The 21608-nt window shown below is 44.8% G+C and overlaps 1 protein-coding gene across 4 annotated transcripts in view; it reads left to right on the top strand.

Annotated features, from left to right (window-relative positions):
- Nucleotides 1-21608, top strand: part of PITPNM3 (PITPNM family member 3) — a 901527-nt gene that overhangs the window by 745120 nt on the left and 134799 nt on the right. For all 4 annotated transcript variants that reach the window (XM_073667825.1, XM_073667827.1, XM_073667826.1 and 1 more), the window contains 2 exons: nt 1723-1910; nt 3701-3873. In XM_073667825.1, the coding sequence (XP_073523926.1) occupies nt 1723-1910; nt 3701-3873 (361 nt within the window). The remainder of the gene's footprint in view (nt 1-1722; nt 1911-3700; nt 3874-21608) is intronic.

The following is a 21608-nucleotide window of genomic DNA, read 5'->3' as shown; positions in this document are numbered from 1 at the left end:
CCTGATTCTTGCTGTGTGTGGTTCAGGCAGCATGAATCTATACACTGTGGGTACAATTATTAGGAAATTTGCATTTTTGTGATTAATTGCATTATCGAACTACTACAGAGCTGTCGGTCAATCCAAAAGGTTAATAAATCTGAAACCTAAAGTAAAAATGAGGTTGTGTCTTTCTTAGGAGAATATCTATGTGTTCAGAATTATTAGACAACTATTAGGCTATGTGCCCACGATGCAGAAATGCTCCGGATTTTTCCTGAGCGTTTCTGCATCTCCCTGGCAGAAAAAACACATGCGGATTGTACATGTGGATTGTACATGCGGATTGTACATGCGGATTGTACATGCGTTTTTCCTGCCAGGGACAAGCGGATGTGAAGCGTTCTTCACTTGCATTTCCGCATGGGGGTTGTCAAGCGCTTTCCAAGCGATTTTAGCATCACTTGGAATGTGCTTGACAACTTGGTCACACTATATAAATCCATGAAAACAGCATGGATTTATATACTGTGACCGAAAGAATGGTAAAAAATAAAAAATAAATCTATACTTACCTTCTGATGGCCCCCGGTGTCCTTGTCTCGGTTTGCCGGCAGCTCGCAGTAGATTAAAGGACCTGCCGACGCCAGCGGTCGCGTGACCCATCACATGACTAAATGACGTCACCGCAGGTCTTTTAGTCTACCACGAGCTGCTGGCAAGCGAAGACAAGCGCACCGCAGGCCATCAGAAGGTAAATATAATATTTATTTTTTATTTTATTCTTTTTTTTACAGGTTCTATGGTACCTGGGCCCGGAGCAGAGTCTCCTGTCCTCCAGACCCGGGTACCATCCGCACATTGAAACGCATGTAATCCGCATGCACAGATGCAGTGATGCGGATTCCATGCGTTCCAATGCAAGTCAATGGCGGCGAAAATGCAGCGCTTCTGTAAAATAATTGGTAGTGCTGCGGATTTTTTCGCAATGATAATCCGCAGCGGAAATTTCCGCAGCATGTGCACAGCACATGTGGATTATCATTGGGGAACATGGCAGGCCTTCTACCAAGCGCTTTTTAAGCGTTTCTGCAGCGGAATTGCTGCTGTGGAAACGCTTAAAAAACGCATCATGGGCAGACAGCCTAAATGTGCAGAATTATTATGTAAGTAAATGAAAACTGTAAATTTCCCATCACAATTGTTTATTTCCATCTGTTAAAGTGAGAATAATTATCAAACAGCTCAAAATCTACAAAAATAAATTTCTGTCATTTTCATAACAAAATATCAGTGAACAGTATAGATGCCCTTTATTTCAATAAAAGCCATAAGCTCCATCCATGGGGTCTGTCAGTTTCTTTTTCTGGGGCCCACAAGTTCTCAATAGGGTTTAGGTCAAGTGAGGAAGTGGCCGGGTCATTATTCTTTCCTCTTTAAAGGGAACCTGTCAGCTGATACATAAAGTTCATCTTTAATACCAGCCCATAGAAATGTCCCACCTCCACCTTGCTGGCAAAGTGGAGGTCTGTGTCTGACACTGATCCAGCCACGGATACATCCATCTGGTCTGTCATGAGTCACTCTCATCAGTCCATAAAGACCTAATAATTTTTGCACACAGTATAATGACAGGTTCCCTTTAATGCTGCAGTTTATTACTGCACCTAAAGATAACGTAATGACTGCCTTAGTTTACAAGGGCTCTGCAGTTATGTTCTTCTTTTTCTATCATTCCACTAGGATAATCCTATTCTATCAAGTGAGAGCAATGCCAACCTGCGAGGTACGAAGAGACTCAGTAAAAGCAATATTGACATCTCAGGAGTTTTGGACATTGCAGAACCCCGGCCGCCTTTACTGAGGAAACAGAGTGATTCTTCCACCTATGACTGCGATACCATAACACAACACCATGCGTTCCTGTCCAGGTAAATACATGTTCTTACAGAATGATGAGTGTCCTGCCGGCTTTTACTGCATGGCAGAATTATTGTTTGAATGGAGATATCTTTATATTTGGTCTTTGTATTTTATGTGTTTCCTAATGTAACACTATTGTTAATATCGTTACCTTACAAGTATGTCTCATCTTAGCCTTCAGAGCTGGTGGGAAATTCTCCTGCATGGCTAGAGGTCCTTTTTACTATGACTTTGGGCATAGCTATAGAGCTTTCTGAAGCGTCAGTCAAAAATGAGTCTGGTGCTTTATGGAGCCCAAAGACCCCTCTGCCTCAGACGATAGCACCAGTATTATAAATGGTATATGGTAGGTGAGAGTCTGTGTTACAGATTTTTTATTGAGGCCTAGGAGATTCAAGTTACTCCTTTGACTCACTGTATTCTGTAAATGGACTACCATCCGAGACTCACAGAATCATGGAATGTTAGAGTTGGAGGGGACCTTCAGGGTCATCTGGTCCAGCCCCCTGCTCAATGCAGGATTCACTAATCCATCTCAGACAGATGTCTGTCCAGCCTATGTTTGAAGACTTCCATTGAAGGAGAACTCACCACCTCTCGTGGCTGCCTGTTCCACTCATTGATCACCCTCACTGTCAAAACGTTTTTTCAAATATCTAATCAGTATTCTCGTATATCCAAATAACTTCTGTTTGAGGAGCAAATAAGAATTATATTTCCTCAGAGCTCAACTTTCTTTCTATAACAATTTATACCTATGATTTTACATAGTGTTATTTATCTTTTTTTGTTTCTAATATTTAAAGGGTTTGAACAAAGTTGATAAGTTACCAGCTATTTATGCGGTAGGAGGTTACTTATTGATTGCTGGGGATGCGACCGTTTGGACCTCTAGTGATTCGATTGTTCTGAAGAGCCCGTCTAAATGGATCGGAGGTTGAGCATGTGCATCTCCGCTCCATTCTCTATGGCAGTGGTCCCCAACCTTTCTGACCTTGAGAGCCATATTCAGCTCTGAGAGAGGGTCGCGAGCCACATTTAGGTCTAAGAGAGAGTCACGATCCACATCCAGCTTCCACCCCCCTCACAGTAGCAACACACATAGCCCCCACTGCTGGTATCATGACAGCCAAAGCTGTCCATAGAAATCACACCGAGACAGTATACAGTTCCAAGATCCAGAGGTTCCCGCTATACCTCCATTCAGTATTCTCGCATCAATCATGATCACTCTCACCACACTGTTGCATCAAGGTTCAAGCACCTCCTCTGACAGGATCATTCGGTCTCCAGCTTACCATGCTTAAATTATCTCCAAATCCCCTAAGCCAGAATATGAACATTCAGATCTGCTCTTTTGTGCAGGACTACTTACAAAATTCACCATCTAGAAGCTGGCAGGCAGTCACGAGCAACACATCATGAGCCCCCGAGCCACTTGTGGCTCCCGAGCCAGAGGTTGATGACCCATGCTCTATGGGATAACTGTGAAATAGCCAAGAGTAATACTTAGCTATCTCCAGCATTACCATAAAGAATGAATGGAGAGGATGCACATGCTCAGCCTATGATCCGTTGAGATGGGGATCTTCTCGGGATCACTGGGGGTCTGACCACTGTGATCCTCAGCAATCAATTCAGTTAGCCTATGGTTAGGGGATAACTTAATAACTTAGCACACACCCCTTATGCAACTCCAAACTGAAGCTACACTTCCTGGTCTTAGTTGACCGTAAGATTATCCCTTTAATTATCAGAAGAACATATTTTTTTTATTATTATTTTCCTTTTTTCCAAGCATCCATTCAAGTGTCATGAAGGATGATATGGACTTTCCCAGAAGTGGTAGCTCCAATCTTTGTGAAGAAAACCTGGGCCGTTTCGACTTTGAGGTGTCAGACTTTTTCCTGTTTGGTTCTCCACTGGGCCTGGTATTGGCTATGAGAAGGACTGTACTGCCTGGACTGGATGGTAAGAATGATTTGTCACAACACTATTCACTATTCTGCTTTCAGAGAAATTGGACAAATGCAAAAATATTTTGACATTCATTGTGATCATTAATCGCTTTATAATTGTTACCTATTGTCTAATAACACTAATGGTGGGTTTACACCCCCCGACTTGTGGCATTAAATGATCACTAGTCAGCTAGTTGTTTGCCGATTTTAGACAGGAACACCAAATTTCCCTAAGTGTACAGCGATCAGTATTAGATCCTTATGTGCTCATAGACTGCTATTGCTCTCAGCAGCATGTCTTGTTACACAGGACGATATGCCGCAGAGAATGATCAGTAATATAATTTCACCCAACGAGCGAGCATTTTAACCTGTTTACACCTTCCTAGGAACGCTTGTTCAGAATAATCAGCCAGTTTAAATCCAGCTCAAGTTGAGATCTAACCAGATAAAACTAGGAATGAAAAAGTAGTTAACCAAATAACCAAGGATTGAGTCAGTGTCCTCTAAAGATCATATATTTAAATGTTTACAGCATTTCCCAAGCAATGGGATCTGTACATTTTTTTTAATGTGATGATTGTAATGAACTATTTTTAACTAGTGTGACAAGAAACAGGAGATTTTAAATATTAAAGGGAATCTTTCAATCTTTTGCTACTTCATTCAAGAGCAGGATGTTGTAGGGGCAGAGAAATCTGATCCCAGCGAGGTTCAGCTTCTGCTTCCTAAATATTCATTTCTGTCTCCTCCCTCCTGCCTCCAGAACTGTGATTGACAGCTACGATCTTCTGGCTCATGAGTCCTGATAATACAATAACACTAAATCTAAAACATTACAACCACTTGGCATATTTAAAGGGAATCTGTCACCAGGTTTTGGCCATCTAATCTGAGAGCTACTTAATATAAAGGCCGAGCCCCTGATTCTAGCAATGTATCACTTATTGAGCTGCTTATTGCAGTTATAATAAAAGCACTGTTTTATCTGCTGCAAATATAGCAGTTCTCTGAATGCTGAGCTATATATAACTCCACCCACACTCCTGTGTGGCAGCTTTCTGTGTACACTGTGCATACGCAGAAACCTGCCGATTAGTAGTATGGGTGGGTGTTACGCTCACGCCCTGTCATGGGTGTGTCGCCACGAAGATCGTCACGATTACACAGCCTGACTTCTCGCAGCTGACTTTTTGGTGCTTTGTGTTTTTCGGCAGTGAGGGAGTTAATTCTCTCTCTCTCTGTGCTAGACGAGGTCCAGCCTCGCCCAGCTGCAATCAATGCTGCTGTAGTGAGACTCCTTCAAATGCCTGCTGGTCTGTTAGGGAAGTGTCGGTGAAAGCATTTCATGCAGACTAACAGAGCGGATCGTGGTATTTGGAGTTTCAGAGATAAGTGTGTTCGGAGAGTTTTTTCCCTTCCTCGCTTTATCATTTATCTCCTTTCCCGTTGGTGTTCCCTCTGTTGTAGTTGTGTAGTTTTTGTATGCAAGGTGGTTTTGGTTTTTCCCTTGTACTGTCTCGTTCGTCTAAGTACTGTGTGTGGGCATATTATTACTTGTCCCCTTTTGTTGTGATCGGGGTCCTTCTCAGGACTAGATTACTTGGGTGCAGGGATCCTCAGGAGGTAGGGGTTACGCTGGCGGCCTGGACCTCTGTACCTTTAACAGTACCTCCTGGTTGAGGGATTAGTCAGGGCCCCAGCTTAGGGTCAGCTTAGGCCCCCTACCTCCAGTATACAGAGACAGCGTGACATTTTCACCGACCACTTAGTTTTTCTCCAGCTACCATGGATCCAGTAGCCAGTCTAGCTCGGCAGTTGCAGAGTTTGTCCATGGAGCTGGCGGACGTTAGGTCCAAGGTTTTGTATCCTCAGGAGCAAGCCGGACCAGAACCTAAAGTAGCTCTCCCTGACAGGTTCACTGGGGGGCGGGACAAGTTTTTTGTTTTCCGGGAGGCATGCAAGTTGTACTTTCGGCTGCGGCCTCGGTCATCGGGGAGTGAAGAACAAAGGGTGGGAATTGTCATCTCGCTCCTACAAGGGGACCCACAATCTTGGGCGTTCTCTCTTCCCCCGGGCTCCCCGGCTCTCCAGTCAGTGGATAGGTTTTTCGCTGCTCTGGGACTCGTATATGATGACCCAGATCGGATCTCCCTTGCTGAGTCTAAGTTACGTAGGATCCAGCAGGGAGATCGTCCGGCGGAGGAATTCTGTTCGGAGTTCCGTAGGTGGGCCACGGACACCCAGTGGAATGACCCGGCTCTTAGGAGCCAGTTTTGTCAAGGTTTATCTGACAAATTACAGGATGTGTTGGCACAGTATGACTCTCCCGCGTCACTGGAAGCCGCTATGGCCCTTGCTATTCGCGTTGACAGACGGCTTCGGGAGAGGTGCGGGATAACTCTACCCCCTGTGATGACTCCACCTCCTACAAGGTCCCCTCATATGGTGGTTCCCCTGGTCAGTCCAGAGGAGCCTATGCAATTAGGAGGGACATCATTTCGGGGGAGGGGACCGGTGGTGCGCCATAAGACAGGAAGGTGTTTCTTCTGCGGGAGAAAGGGACATTTTATTGGGGGGTGTCCATCCCGTCCCTTGCAGAGTGAAGAGTCGTCGGAAAACTGTTGATCCCAGGTTGTGTGGTGGACGGCAATCTGGGAGTAGGTATTTCGTCCCTAGGTTCGTCTCAGTTTCTCGTACCGGCGGAGGTGGTGGTGGGTACGAGAACTGAGAGGATATCTGTTCTTCTGGATAGTGGGGCCGGAGCTAATCTGGTTGATGCTCGATTTTCCCGGGTTCAAGGTATGCGATTGAGTGAGTTGGCTAAACCCATCCCCATATTCTCGATCGATGCCAGGCCTCTCGGTCAGGGAAGTTTTTTGCAAGCTGTGCATGACGTAAAACTTCATGTGGGGGCGATACATAAAGAACTGTTGTCTTGCTACGTGTTGGAGGGTCTTCCCACTCCTATAGTGTTGGGCCTTCCTTGGTTAACTAAGCATAACCCGGTTATTAATTGGCAAACCAGAGAGATAAGCCAATGGAGTAAATTCTGTAATAAAAACTGCATGAACACGGTCATCGGTGCGGTTACTCCTTGGGTCTTACTTCCATTTCTGGCGGACTTTGAGGATGTATTCTCGGAGAAAGGGTGTCAGGAACTACCTCCTCATCGCGAGTATGACTGTTCTGTAAAACTGCTCTCTGAGGCCAAGTTACCTAAAGCTAGGTTGTATAACCTTTCTGGTCCTGAGAGGCAGGCCATGAAGGATTATATTTCAGAAAGTCTGGCTAAGGGGCATATTAGACCTTCATCTTCACCGGTGGCTGCAGGGTTCTTCTTTGTTAAGAAGAAAGATGGAGGCCTACGCCCTTGCCTGGATTTCCGTGAACTTAATCGGATTACGGTCCGAGATCCGTATCCGCTCCCACTTATTCCCGATCTCTTTAATCAGATCATGGGCGCCAAATGGTTCTCTAAGTTGGATCTCAGGGGGGCGTACAATCTGATTAGGATGAAGGAGGGGGATGAGTGGAAGACGGCGTTTAACACTCCGGAGGGGCATTATGAGAACCTTGTCATGCCATTCGGTCTGACTAATGCCCCGGCGGTGTTCCAACACTTTGTTAATGACATTTTTCGCCGCCTGGTGGGACAGTATGTTGTCATATATCTGGATGATATCTTAATTTACTCGCCGGATCTGGTGTCTCATCAGGAGCACGTTAGGCAGGTGTTACAGATCTTGCGGGATAATAAACTGTATGCCAAATGGGAAAAGTGTGTGTTCGCCGTACAGGAACTCCAGTTTTTAGGCTTCCTGGTTTCAGCGTCCGGTTTTCGTATGGACCCTGGGAAAGTGCGGGCAGTTCTTGAGTGGGATCGGCCAGAGAATCTTAAGGCACTACAACGTTTCCTGGGGTTTGCTAATTATTACCGGAAGTTCATTCGTAATTTCTCGTCCATGGTTAAGCCTCTCACAGACATGACTAAAAAGGGGATGGATTTTTCTAGGTGGTCTGACAAGGCTTGTCAAGCATTCTCCTCCTTGAAAAAATGTTTTGCCTCGGCACCCATACTCATTCAACCGGATGCGTCACAGCCATTCATTGTAGAGGTAGATGCTTCCGAGGTAGGGGTGGGAGCAGTATTGTCACAAGGTTCGTCCCCTGGTAAGTGGCATCCGTGCGCCTTTTTCTCTAAAAAATTGTTGTCCGCTCAGAGGAATTACGATGTCGGCAATAGGGAACTCTTGGCCATTAAGTTAGCTTTTGAGGGGTGGCGCCATTTTTTGGAGGGGGCAGTCCATCCGGTCACCGTCATCACCGATCACAAGAACCTGCTATATCTGGAGTCCGCGAAACGTCTGAATCCCAGACAAGCTAGGTGGTCATTGTTTTTTACCAGGTTTAATTTTGTCGTTACATATCGTCCTGGGTCAAAAAATGTAAAGGCGGATGCCTTATCTCGTAGTTTCCCTGGGGCCGGGAATACGGACGACCCGATTCCTATCCTTCAGGAGGGGGTGGTGGTTTCGGCAGTATGCTCTGAGCTGGAGGAGGAGGTATTGGAGGCTCAGGGGGACGCCCCTGTTGGACCTCCGGGGAGACTGTTTGTTCCAGATCAGTTGCGACAAAAGGTGATCGAGGCACACCATAACTCAGTTTTTGCAGGACACCCGGGGAGTAGAGCAACTGTGGATCTCCTCTCGCGTCGGTTTTGGTGGCCTAACTTACATAAGGAGGTGGTAACTTTTGTCGCGTCCTGTGGGGTTTGTGCGCGCTCTAAGACCTCACATACCCGTCCGTCTGGGGCCCTCTTACCTTTGAAGATCCCGGAGCGTCCTTGGACTCATCTGTCTATGGACTTTATTACGGACCTCCCTCCGTCTTCGGGTAAAACGGTCATACTCGTTGTAGTGGACAGGTTCAGCAAGATGGCACATTTTATCGCTCTTCCGGCTCTCCCTAATGCTAAAACTCTTGCGCAGGTGTTCATTGGGGAGATTGTGAGGCTTCACGGGGTACCCTCCGAGGTGGTGTCTGATCGGGGGTCTCAGTTTGTGTCCAAGTTCTGGAAGGCGTTTTGTGCACGGCGGGGTATGCATTTGTCGTTCTCATCGGCTTTTCATCCTCAGACCAATGGTCAGACGGAACGTATGAACCAGAGCTTGGAGACATATCTCCGGTGTTTTGTGTCAGAGAACCAGGAGGACTGGGCTTCTTTCTTACCTCTGGCAGAGTTTGCTCTTAATAATAGGCGGAGCGAGTCCACTGGTAAGTCCCCGTTTTTTGGGGCATATGGTTTTCACCCCCAGTTTTGTACTTTCAGTAGGGGGGGCTCTTCAGGGGTTCCTGAGGAGGAACGATTTTCCTCATCACTCGCTTCAGTATGGAGAGGGGTGCTGAAGAATCTGAATACTATGGGGAACCGATACAAACGTATGGCTGATAGGAGGAGAGTGTCTGGTCCGGACCTAAGTGTGAACGATCGGGTATGGTTGTCTACCAGGAATATAAAACTTAAGGTTCCCTCCTGGAAACTGGGTCCCAGGTTCATCGGGCCGTACAGAATCAGTTCTATTATTAATCCGGTGGCATTCCGTCTTGACCTCCCCCCTACGTTTAAAATTCACAACGTGTTCCACAGATCGTTGCTTAAGAGGTATGTGGCGCCGGTGGTACCGTCACCTTTACCTCCCCCTCCAGTGGTGGTCAGGGGTAACTTGGAGTTCCAGGTATCGAGGGTCATCGATTCACGCTTTAATCGCCGGTCCCTTCAGTACCTGGTTCATTGGAAAGGGTATGGTCCTGAGGAGAGGATGTGGGTTCCTGCGTCGGATATTAACGCAGACCGATTAGTTCGGGCCTTCCACACGACTCACCCGGATAAACCTGGCCCTGAGGGTCCGGAGGCCCCTCGTAGAAGGGGGGGTACTGTCACGGGTGTGTCGCCACGAAGATCGTCACGATTACACAGCCTGACTTCTCGCAGCTGACTTTTTGGTGCTTTGTGTTTTTCGGCAGTGAGGGAGTTAATTCTCTCTCTCTCTGTGCTAGACGAGGTCCAGCCTCGCCCAGCTGCAATCAATGCTGCTGTAGTGAGACTCCTTCAAATGCCTGCTGGTCTGTTAGGGTAGTGTCGGTGAAAGCATTTCATGAAGACTAACAGAGCGGATCGTGGTATTTGGAGTTTCAGAGATAAGTGTATTCGGAGAGTTTTTTCCCTTCCTCGCTTTATCATTTATCTCCTTTCCCGTTGGTGTTCCCTCTGTTGTAGCTGTGTAGTTTTTGTATGCAAGTTGGTTTTGGTTTTTCCCTTGTACTGTCTCGTTCGTCTAAGTACTGTGTGTGGGCATATTATTACTTGTCCCCTTTTGTTGTGATCGGGGTCCTTCTCAGGACTAGATTACTTGGGTGCAGGGATCCTCAGGAGGTAGGGGTTACGCTGGCGGCCTGGACCTCTGTACCTTTAACAGTACCTCCTGGTTGAGGGATTAGTCAGGGCCCCAGCTTAGGGTCAGCTTAGGCCCCCTACCTCCAGTATACAGAGACAGCGTGACACACCCGGACTGACTGGCGTGAGCGTGGTTAGTGGTGCCACTGGTCAACGAACCGAGGAGTGCCTGGAGGGGCGTGACTAGGGACCTCGCCAGATCTGAGGTGGCCCAGGTGCTACTTCAGGTCAGACTCCAATCACAGCTGTTGACCCACACCAGGGAATGCAGGAATGGGCAGGTTAGGCTGGTATGCAGACAGGTGGGTACTGGCAGGCACAGCTGGTATGCAGACAGGTGGGTACAGGCTGGCATTGCAGGTATGAAGACAGGCGGGTACTGGCAGGCACGGCAGAGTGGAACCACAGGCGCGGAGGACAAGCGGAGCAGAGCGGAACCGCAGGCACGGAGGACAAGCGGAGCAGAGCAGAACCGCAGGCGCAGAGGACAAGTGGAGCAGAGCAGAACCACAGGCGCGGAGGACAAGCAGTGCAGAGTGGAACCGCAGGCGCGGAGGACAAGCAGAGCAGAGCAGAACCACAGGTGTGGAGGACAAGCAGAGCAGAGTTAAGCTGCAGGTGCAGAGGGCAAGCGGAGCAGAGCAGAGCCGCATGTGCAGGCAGACAGGACAGGGCTCTGTTCACATGGAACAGACTGGGAAACACGGGAAGATAGCTAGAAGACAGGAGGTAGATACGGAGGCAGGGAAACGGGACAAGCAGAACCAGATACACACAAGGTACTTGCAATGAAGTAGCGAGTGGACACAAAACTCACAAACAGAAGTACAGAGACAACAAGTTGGAGTTAGGTGCAAGTTCAGACACTGCAGGAAAAGGAAAGGATCAGACATAGAGACAAACAGGTAACGGGCTAGGACACAGTTCAGACAAGAACTGAACCTGGAGGTTTAAGTATCCAGTGACTCACAGCAATAGGCTGGGGACGCATTAGGACTGCGCATACTGTAGCTTTAAGAATCAGGAAGTAACAGTGCCGCCGCCCTAAGCCAGCAGACATGAGATATGCACACAGCAAGAAATGGAGCAAAGTGTGCAGCCTGGACTGAGAGGTAAGTTGGCGGTCTTGCATGGTGGGAGATGGTAAGCCATGCCAGCACGCCACCAGGGTTACACAGAACTCTTTAATGTAGAGGACTACATGGCAGCAGGATTACTAGTCCTCTAGTGATAGATAGTCTCCTGCTGATAAAACAGTGATTTTATCAAAACAACAGCAAGCAGCCCTTAGGAGACTTGATGCTGCGATCGTCAGCACTGCTATGTATAGCAGAAATCACAATCTCCTATGAATGCCAGCCATGAGCCGGCGTTCACAGGAGTATTGTAATGACTGGAAAGGGTGTCTTCTGCAGACCCTCGGCTGTCATGACAACCCATCAGGGGCGCAAATGGGCGGGATTAATAACGCACTTCCGGCCGACGCGTGTTAAATTTCGCTGTCAGAGATTGACAATGGGATTTCACTGGTTAACAGTCAACAGTAGAGCACTGCTGATTAAATCAGCTGTCATTTGTGAGGAAAGATGTGGGCTCGGTGTCAGACACGACATATGATGTACAGATCAAAGGGGTTAATGAACCTGACACTGTGGTGACAATAGATGGGCACTGTAGTTATAAGTTATAGGAAATATATAAACGATATGGCTGTATGGTATAAAATGTCATCTATATGAGCACAAATTAAAAGTGTAGCCCACGCCAAATTATCATTTGTAAATCCAGGTCGAGAATGTAAAATAATAATAATTAAAAAAAAACAACAGATCAAACAAGTAAAGATAACTTAAAAGAAAGTCTCATATTACATAATAAATAAGGCGCAAACAAAAAAGTCACTATTAGAACAGTTTTTACTCTAGAAATAAGGCGCAAAGACAATGATGAATTGGGGCCAACGTCTCTGTGTACTTAGAGTGTTTTCTACAGAACAAACAACTTGTCAAAAATTGTACACTATAAAACTACTAATGGTAAAATGATTCCGCTGAACCCGATAGAAGTGTCCGTGAGAACCTGAGTGATTTATGAAATATCTGGTGGATGATCAATAGTTATTTCATAAGAGAAAATAATTTTGCTCATAAAATCTTGGTCTTTGTTGTAGACAGTAGTTTTTTATCATGTGTCATGTATGAAAAATAATCTGTGGAAAGTGTAACCATCACAAATTACTTTTCTTCCAGTATACAGAATGCAGTAATGTTGTTATAAGAATTGGAGAAATGATCTTAAATTTACTCAGCTATTTCAGTTTGAGTATTGAGTTTATTGAATATTTAAGCCTCTTTGGGTAAAAGCATAAACTTTATTAATCATTTTCAGCCAAATCTTGAAGGGAGAGATTCTAGTAAGTAATAAAAAGGGCAATCTCCTGACAAAGCTGACCTTTCACTGTATGAAGGCAGATAGCCTTTTTTTTACATTTTATTGTCATCCAATGTATTTTTGGCAAACATTTGATCAGCTCAGCATTCGATATGGCTTGACTGTTGCCATGCTTTGGTTATGTCCTAACAGATATCTGCCCATTTAAAACTGTCACTATTAGCCTCATTACCCTGATGAAGCCCGTAAGGGTGAAACAAGTTGGACACTCTTTTGAGTTTTTACTTAGCACTTTATCCCGTTGGTCACATAGCTGTTATTTGCATTTTAATTAATTTCCTGACTAGCAGATTCCGGACTGCAGGCGTTTTTTTGTTAGATAACGGCAGTCCTTATTATGATTGTATTAATGTTATATTCATTAGTTGTCTGTACACCAATATATTGCCTCAATTGTGACCTTATGATTACAAATTCAGTTATTATACTGGTTTATTAAAGGACTACATTCATGATTAGTAACCTAAGTGCCTAACTACAAGCCAAAGGACCCAGAACAAGGACCTTGCATCATTAGTTGATGTTATTACAATGTGAAATACTGGCGTAGTAAATTGCAAAGGAATTCATCTATACATTTACTGGGAATTTAACTTTTTATTATTCACAATAACAGTAAAACTATGACCTTTTAGGGGAAAAAAGTGTTTTTAATTGTGCGCTTTAACATATGATATGCACTATGCATAATTTAAGTTTTCCATTTTTTATGAGCTAATTAAAAGTTAGGTTTTAATTTGGGTTTGGTTAGAATGTGATTTTAAGCCTTCAAGCTATTGTATTAAATTACGCATTTAAAATGCACAGACAATATTCCACTGACTGTGGTATAGATGTATGACAGGACAATATTGGTAAAAATGATCTTTAAAAGTAAAGGTTCCCAAGAGGCACTAAAAATGTTTTTTTTTTTAAATAATTAAATAAAGGTAATAGTTATAAAAAATGGCACAAATGTAAAATATCAATCAAAGAAATCACAGATGAAACCTATGCATATTTAATATTCTCATTGAGTATTTGACTGACTCAATTCAAATCAATGAGTCAAAAACGTGGCAAAAAAGCACAAAGAATTGACCGCGAGTGACTACTCCTCCCATCAGCCTACGGCTGCTACTGCTTACAATAGCGAGAGCAGGCTCCGCTGATGGGAGCTGTCATTTGCCAGCGTCTGTGCTCAGAGTGAAAAAAAAGTAAATGAATTTTAAGATAAAAAACACCTTATACTCACCTATACGCTGTAATCCCGAGTGTCCCACAGTGATCCTATCACCCGGCAGCACTCTATACACTGACAGGAGTGCGATTGCTTCCAGCAGTGTATAGCGCTGAGCTGCCGGGACAGAGGTCACATGAGTTCATCAGCTGAAGATCAGCTGATGAGCTCCAGTCACCTCACTTATTTCACCGCTGCATGAGAATTTTCTCACGTAGCATCGGTGCAGTAAGTGAGGTCACCGGAACTTATCAGCTGATCATCAGCTGATGAACCCATGTAACCTCTGTCCCGGCAGCTCAGCGCTATACACTGCCGGGAGCAATCACACTCCTCTAATTGTATAGAGTGCTGTCCTCTAGAGCAGTCACATCAGTGATTGCTGATGTGACTGCTCTAGAAGTGACACAGATCTTCATGGGACACTGTGGATTATGTCATCATGTCAGACAGGTGAGGGATATGGTTGTTTTTTATTTTTGTTTTCTTACAGGTGACAATGGCTTCAGCGGATTGGGCGTTAGGTGATTACATGGTGTTTTTTATTTTTAAATAAATTATTAAAACTATGTGGACTTTTATTTCAATTAAAGGATTTTTTCAGGATGTGTGTTTATTTCAAAACCTTGACTATAGGGTTAGTAAAGGGGGCGTCTTATTGGCGCCCTCCATTACTAACCTCGGCTTCATGTCAGCTGCCAATACAAGGCTGACATGAACCCCAACCCTATTATCCCACTTGCCACCGCACCAGGGCAAGTGGGAAGAGCAAGGCTAAGCATCAGAATTGACACATCTTATGGATGTGCCATTTCTGGGACTGATGATGGCTGATACTATTAGCCTCAGAGGGGGCCAGTATCTATGGCCCCTTCTCTGGCTTTTAACATCAGCTCACAGCTGTCTGTTAAGACTTTGCGGTTAGATTTTATATAGGGACCCTACATCAATTTTTTTCTGGGGTCCCCCTGTAATTTAGCCAGTAAAGGCTAAGCAAACAGCTGTGAGTTGTTATTTATAGCCAGGGAACATTTTTGGCTAATGGCTTCTTCCCTGGCTAGGAATATCTGCCTCCAGTGGTTGGCTTTCCTTCTGCTGGTTATGAAAACAACGTGGGAGCCCACGCCATTTTTTTAATTTCCTTTTGAATTTTCTTTCATTTATAAGAAATCCCATGCCTACTGTACTTGTTTTTGACGCTGCGTAAACTCACCCGCAGTATGTCAATTTATAGTCTCCGCTGCAGATTTTAACAGATTGAAATGTCATAACATGCGGTGGATCTGCATGTACTGACAAAACAAGTGCGGCATTAGAAAGCAGAATTTTGGACACAGTGAAAATACGCTGCGTCCAAAGCGCTGCTGGTTCTTGATCGTGGGGACATAGCGGCTAACCAAACAGCTGTGAGCTGTTATTAATAGCCCGGGAACATGTTGGCCTAATGGCCCCTTCCTAGGCTAGAAATAGCACCCCTCAGCTGCCCCAGAAATGACACTTCATATTTGAATGGGATTAGTGCTAATGGGATTAGGGTTTATGGGATTAGGTGTCGCTGACACCAAGCCCTTGGTTTAGTGATGAAGAGGTGTCAACCAGACACCCTCATTACTAAGCCTGTAAGTTAAGAGTTAAATAAACACATACACCGGGAATAAAACACTTTATTTGAAATACAACAGACACATTCTTTAATCATTTAAATTAACCAATATACTCATGCCAGGTCTGACTTTAATCCAAGGGTTAAAGCGATGTATCACGTTTCTTTTTTCAAATATCTTTATTTAGCTCCAATAAGCATTCATTGCTGCACAAAAACGCATTGTAAAATGCAGCAAAAATGCATCAAAATCGCAGCAAAAATCACGTTTTTTCCACAGCATTTTTTTCTGCCAACCAAATGCAACCAAATACTCAATGTGCACACATAGCCTAAGAGGCCAGTTCATTAAGACTAGAGTTGTACACGCCAGTCTTTATCAAGGGCTCGCTGGAATAAGATGCACGTAAATTCATTATGAGGTGCACTCCACTTAATGAATTCAGCGCATCTTCTAAGTGTTGTGCGCTTCGCCAGAAGTACTACTCCAGTGAGGGACTAGAGTAGCATTAGTTGTATAAAAAACATCAACACTTTTGCTGAATTTGACAGGTGGGCACAGCCTCGCCCTTTCCCGTCCTCGCTCCTCACCAGCCTTGCCCATTTTGGCGGGTCTGCTACAAACAACTGTGAAATCGTGAAAATTTGCCACATTTTTGACCATCTCTGTGTTATTTTTTAAAGCCTTTTACGCCAGTTTTCTGGCTTAAAAGTTTTGATAAATTGCACCCTAAGTGTCCAAATTCCCTGTAGCACCTCACCTGCCCATTTAAATTAGTGCATTGAATGTATAATGCAGGACATGACTGGTTTTCCAAAGCAAAAAAGCTCTTTATAATCACTGTCCATTGGGGTAAAGAGATAATGATCGTGAATAGAGGCCCCCTCTATTAAATAATAATTTCTCAGTAGATCAGTCCTAATCCATGTTCCTCTATTTTTGTCCAATATATGTTAATTAACCATTCATGATCTAAAGTTTCACAAGAAAGAGTTAAAAATATCTATTGTTTTACTTCTTTACTCGTTTTTAGGAAATGCATGTTGCATACAGTATGTCACCCTTCTTTTGCCTTTTTAACCAGTTCTAGATATACACTGCCGCTCTGATGTGCACGTATCGGCCATTTGTCCATTTCATTATTAAAAGACTGAACAGTGCTGTTTAATCATTACTAAAAGTCTTTTGGGAGATGAAACAAATGATCGTTTTAATAAGAGAATTGTTACAATTAGTATTCTGAGAGCCTGGAAATTAAAGCTTAGTGAAATTAAAATTAGAAAGGAATTATGATAAAACCCATTGGCTGAAATATGTCAGTAGCAGCAAATAACGGTGGTACAGCTAGTCAGCTATGATAAAGTGCTGTAATATTTATAATACTGTACATATAATACGGATTGAGGTCCTTACTGTTATTCTGGCTTTCATTCCTAATTCTACTCCGATTCCACTCTTAGGGGCTGTGATTCTCTGTTATTTTGCATCAATGAAAGGAAATTCATATAGCTAAAACATTCAGAGGTCCTGATTCATATATTCATAGACTCAGAAAACTGAATGAGGCTTTTGGTGTTTACACATCAATTTCGGGCAGCCCCGCCAAAATGGGCAGAACTGTAGAGAAGCCAGGGCGGGATGAGACTTGGTCACACCCACCTATTAAATTCATTAGTAGTGGTGGCGTTTCCTACACCAGAAATGTTACCCCAGTCCATGACCTGAATTTCCACCAGTAAAAGATACTGAAGTGACTATCGTGTCTGTCCCTGTTCTTGCTCTGACCCGGCTGGGTCACACCTGTCCTGCATCCTTACATCCCCGCTGCCCTGAAGCCTAGCTCCACCTGTGGGGCGCTATACCATCGAGCTGCCTTATCACCGGCCTCAGTGGACTGCTGCAGCGCTGGTGATTCTCACCAGAAACCACAGATGGCATCACGAACTTTAATAAAACTAAAAGAAAACCTATTATCCCCTTTTTAAAGAGTGACCCCAGGGTACGGGCCCGGGAGCCGACCACTGCGACATCCCCTAAGTCCAGGCAAAGGCCCGGGTACCGAGTCATCCCCATCCCCTGGGCTAATCATAAATATAACCAACTGCCAGCCAATGAAAACACAAAAATCATTATCTCAGTAAATTAGAATACTTTATAACAACAGCTTAAAAAATGTTTTTAAACTCCGAAATGTTGGCCTACTGAAATGTATGTTCAGTAATACATTCAATACTTGGTGGGGGCTCCTTTTGCATCAATTACTGCATCAATGCAGCGTGGCATGGAGGCGATCAGGTGTTATGGAAGCCCAGATTGCTTTGATAGCAGCCTTCAGCTCGTCTGCATTGTTGGGTCTGGTGTCTCATCTTCCTCTTGACAATACCCCATAGATTCTCTATGGGGTTAAGGTCAGGCGAGTTTGCTGGTCAATCAAGCACAGTGATACTGTTGTTTTTAAACCCAGTATTGGTACTTCTGGCAGTGTGGACAGGTACCAAGTCCTGCTGGAGAATGAAATTTCCATCTCCAAAAAGCTTGTCGGCAGAGGGAAGCATGAAGTGTTCTAAAATTTCCTGGTAGACGGCTGCGCTGACTTTGGTCTTGATAAAACACAGTGGACCTACACCAGCAGATGACATGGCTCCCCAAGCCATCACTGATGGTGGAAACTTCACACTAGACCTCAAGCAGCTTGGATTGTGCCATCTCCACTCTTCCTCCAGACTCTGGGACATTGATTTCCAAATGAAATGCAAAATGTACTTTGCATTCACTTATTGTCAATGACTGCCTTCTGGACATCTCTCAAGTCAGCAGTCTTCCCCATGATTGTGGAGCCTACTGAAGCAGACCAAGGGACCTTTGTAAACTCTTAGGAAGCCTTTGCAGGTGTTGTTTGTTAATTATTCCAATCTATTGAGATAATGACTTTTGTGTTTTCATTGGCTGTAATCCATAATCATCAATATTAACAGAAATAAACACTTGAAATAGATCACTCTGTTTGTAATGACTCTATATAATATATTAGTTTATTTTTTTGTATTGAAGAACTGAAATAAATGAACTTTTTGATGATCTTCTAATTTAGTGACATGCACCTGTATATTTATCTGATGCTCAAGGGAAATATGTATATACAAATTGATATGGGCATTACTATTTGTACCTAATAATAATTGCATGTAAGCATATAGCAATAATTATCATACATAAACCTTACCATAAGCATGTGTATGAATCATACAGTTATTAAATCACATCCTATCAGGTATATTAATAATTCAGCATATCTGTCCAAACGCAAGGCAAGGCAAAGTGGGGACCCACCACACCCCGGAGCAATTGCTGAAGTAACTTTATTCGCTTTACATATATTGGTTATATTTTTCTCTGTTTCATTTTCATTCTGATGAATCATCACGTTTTCTAGGCACCAAAAAGAATCATGCCTACAACCCTAAATGTATTATATGCATTTACTTATTAGCTAGCTTAATGCTGGCAACTTTGCCAAACCTTGCGTTTGGACAGATATGCTGTCCTTGAATACTCTTAAAATTATTAATATGCCTGATACTTTACTAAAATTCTCCCATCTACATCATTGTGGACTGTGGCTCATCGCTCAAGTTGCTTCCTACAAACATGAGATCATCAGAGTCTTGGGGAGAGCAGATCACAAGACAAGAAGGGAATAGTTTAATTTAATTTATTCACTGAGCAGAGAGATGTGCCCCCCCCCCCCCCCCAAGGACAGTCCCACTGCATGGTTGGGAGCTATGATAGTGTTCCTCAGAATGTGTTTTTTGTTCATGTTCCAAGACACAATTATTTTAATCATCCATGCCTACTTTATGGAACCCTGTAACAGATTTTGCATCAGAGCCTAGACACTTTAAGTTACAGCTTCAGACAAATGACATATGTAGCACCCTGAGGGCTCGGCTGCTACAGGGGTATTGCACCTCAGACCAGAGGTGTGATATTCCACTCCCGGGTAAGGATGGAGTGTGGACCAGGACTCGTTTAGCTGCATGCACCACACACACCACATTTCCGAGGGACAGCTCAACGGTGCTCCCACGAGACAGGAGTGCAGGCACGACAGCATCTGTCCCTGTCTGGAGTGGGGAGGGGAAAGTACACCCAGTGGTGTAGGAGCAGATAGGGGTGGGTCTCTGGGCATAGGTAGGAGCCCATTGGTTGCTAGTCACCTGGGCTCACACATAGAGGGAGGTATATATGGTGGGCACCATCTTAGATCAGAGTTCAGTTCAGTCAGGAGGAGAAGAAGAGAGGAGTTCAGCCAGAGAGGGCTGACAGGGAGCAGAGCTGCTGCATGGGCTCTGCTCCACGGGCAGGCCTTGTCAGGAGGCCGGAGCCTGAGAGAGAGAGAGAAGAAAGAACAGAAAGGAAAGTAAGAAAGGAAACAAGGAACAGGAACACAGAGAAAGGCCCAGAGACACGAGGACAGAGGGAACCCTAAGGACCCAGGAGACTGCGGGTGACGGGTTGGCAGAACAGGGTACCGGAACCCAAATTGGTGGAGGCAACAGATTCCTCAGCCAAAGACCGGAGGTCATCACCACATCTTGGTGCGACCCCTCACTACATCCACCAGGAAAGCATACCGCATAGGGTCAGGGAAACTGGAGATAGGTTTCGCCAACAGAAGGCCCGACGAAGCTGGACAAAGGTGGGTCACTGGTGGGGACGGCCAGAGAAAGGTAGAGAAGGGAGCCCTGAGCCACGCTCTGGAATTGCCTGGGAGTTGACCGAGTCCCTCACCTGGTGGACGCAGCACGGCTTGGGCCGTCATCGCCTGCAGGATTGACCGAATAACAACTGTGAGTAAAGCATTGGAAACTGCAATTACAAGTCTCTGTGTTTCATCGCCGCACCAGCACCATTAGGACTGGGACGCTCACACCATTACTCCCATCATCCACATTAGCCCTGAGGCAATACTTCTCCCATGGGGAGTTATCTCATAGTTGGCTGCGCATACAACACCAGCCTCAGCGGTCTGCAGCGCAGCGGCGGTCCCCACTGACCGCAATCCACAGGTGGCGTAGTCGGACATTTCCTATTACATTAAGACTGCCACTGAATTGACCACCCTGGGCACGGACCGGGTCAGCGCCACGGAGACTACAACCCCCAGCGATCCAGCTCCGGGTATCCCCTGCACAACACAGGCCCAGGGGGCGCGTCACATACATCTGGAAGAAGTGAGTGCTGCTGCTCTCTCACTTCCTCTGGATGTATGTGATTTGTCCGAAGGCGGGGAGAGTGAAGCCAAAGCTGATTGGTCGCAGGGATAGCGTGACCTAATAATGTCACGTGAGCCCTGGGAGAGTCAACGCCCACACCACTGGAACGGCGCAGGCTCCAGATGTGAGTATAGATCTTATAATTTTATGGGGACTGAGAAGGGGTTGTCCGAGTAGTGGACATCCCCATTAATAAACAATGCAGACAGAGTGGCCACTGGGCCTCCACTTAATCTCTAAAGCCTAGTTGTGACTGCAAAACCTGCATCCCTGTGCTTACAAAGGGTTGTCTGTGCTTTTAATATTGATGACCTATGCTTGGGACTTGTCATCAATATCCGATCAGAGGAGTTCCGGTCGACTCCATGATCAGCTGGACAACCCTTTTAAGTTTATTTACCGTAGTCTAGGTCTTCAAAAAGTGTAACATATTATTACAGAGCATATACAGTAGAGCAGATGAGAAGAATCTAATATAATGTACTTAATAGACAATGTAAACATTCAGACTACTTTTTCAATGGACAGAGGAACACATAAAACACCATTCAGTAGCTATTCTTTATTTGTGACTGGAAGTTTCCTTTAAGGATGTGCAGCAGATTTCCTTTGTGCTTACTTTGAGCGCCAGTCGCCAGGCAGCAAATTAACATAAAACAACAAATCCGCTTATGTGAAGTTGAATCAGAAACTAATAGTTTCACCAGCTTCTGTGCTCAGTCCTCATGTGTTGTTGCA

This window comes from Phyllobates terribilis, unplaced genomic scaffold (genome assembly GCF_046119375.1).
Source record: "Phyllobates terribilis strain yellow unplaced genomic scaffold, ASM4611937v1 Scaffold_2__4_contigs__length_985480577, whole genome shotgun sequence".
NCBI classification, from domain to species: Eukaryota; Metazoa; Chordata; class Amphibia; order Anura; family Dendrobatidae; genus Phyllobates; species Phyllobates terribilis.
Note: the sequence above shows the minus strand (reverse complement) of the source record. Positions and strands in the feature narration are given on the sequence as shown.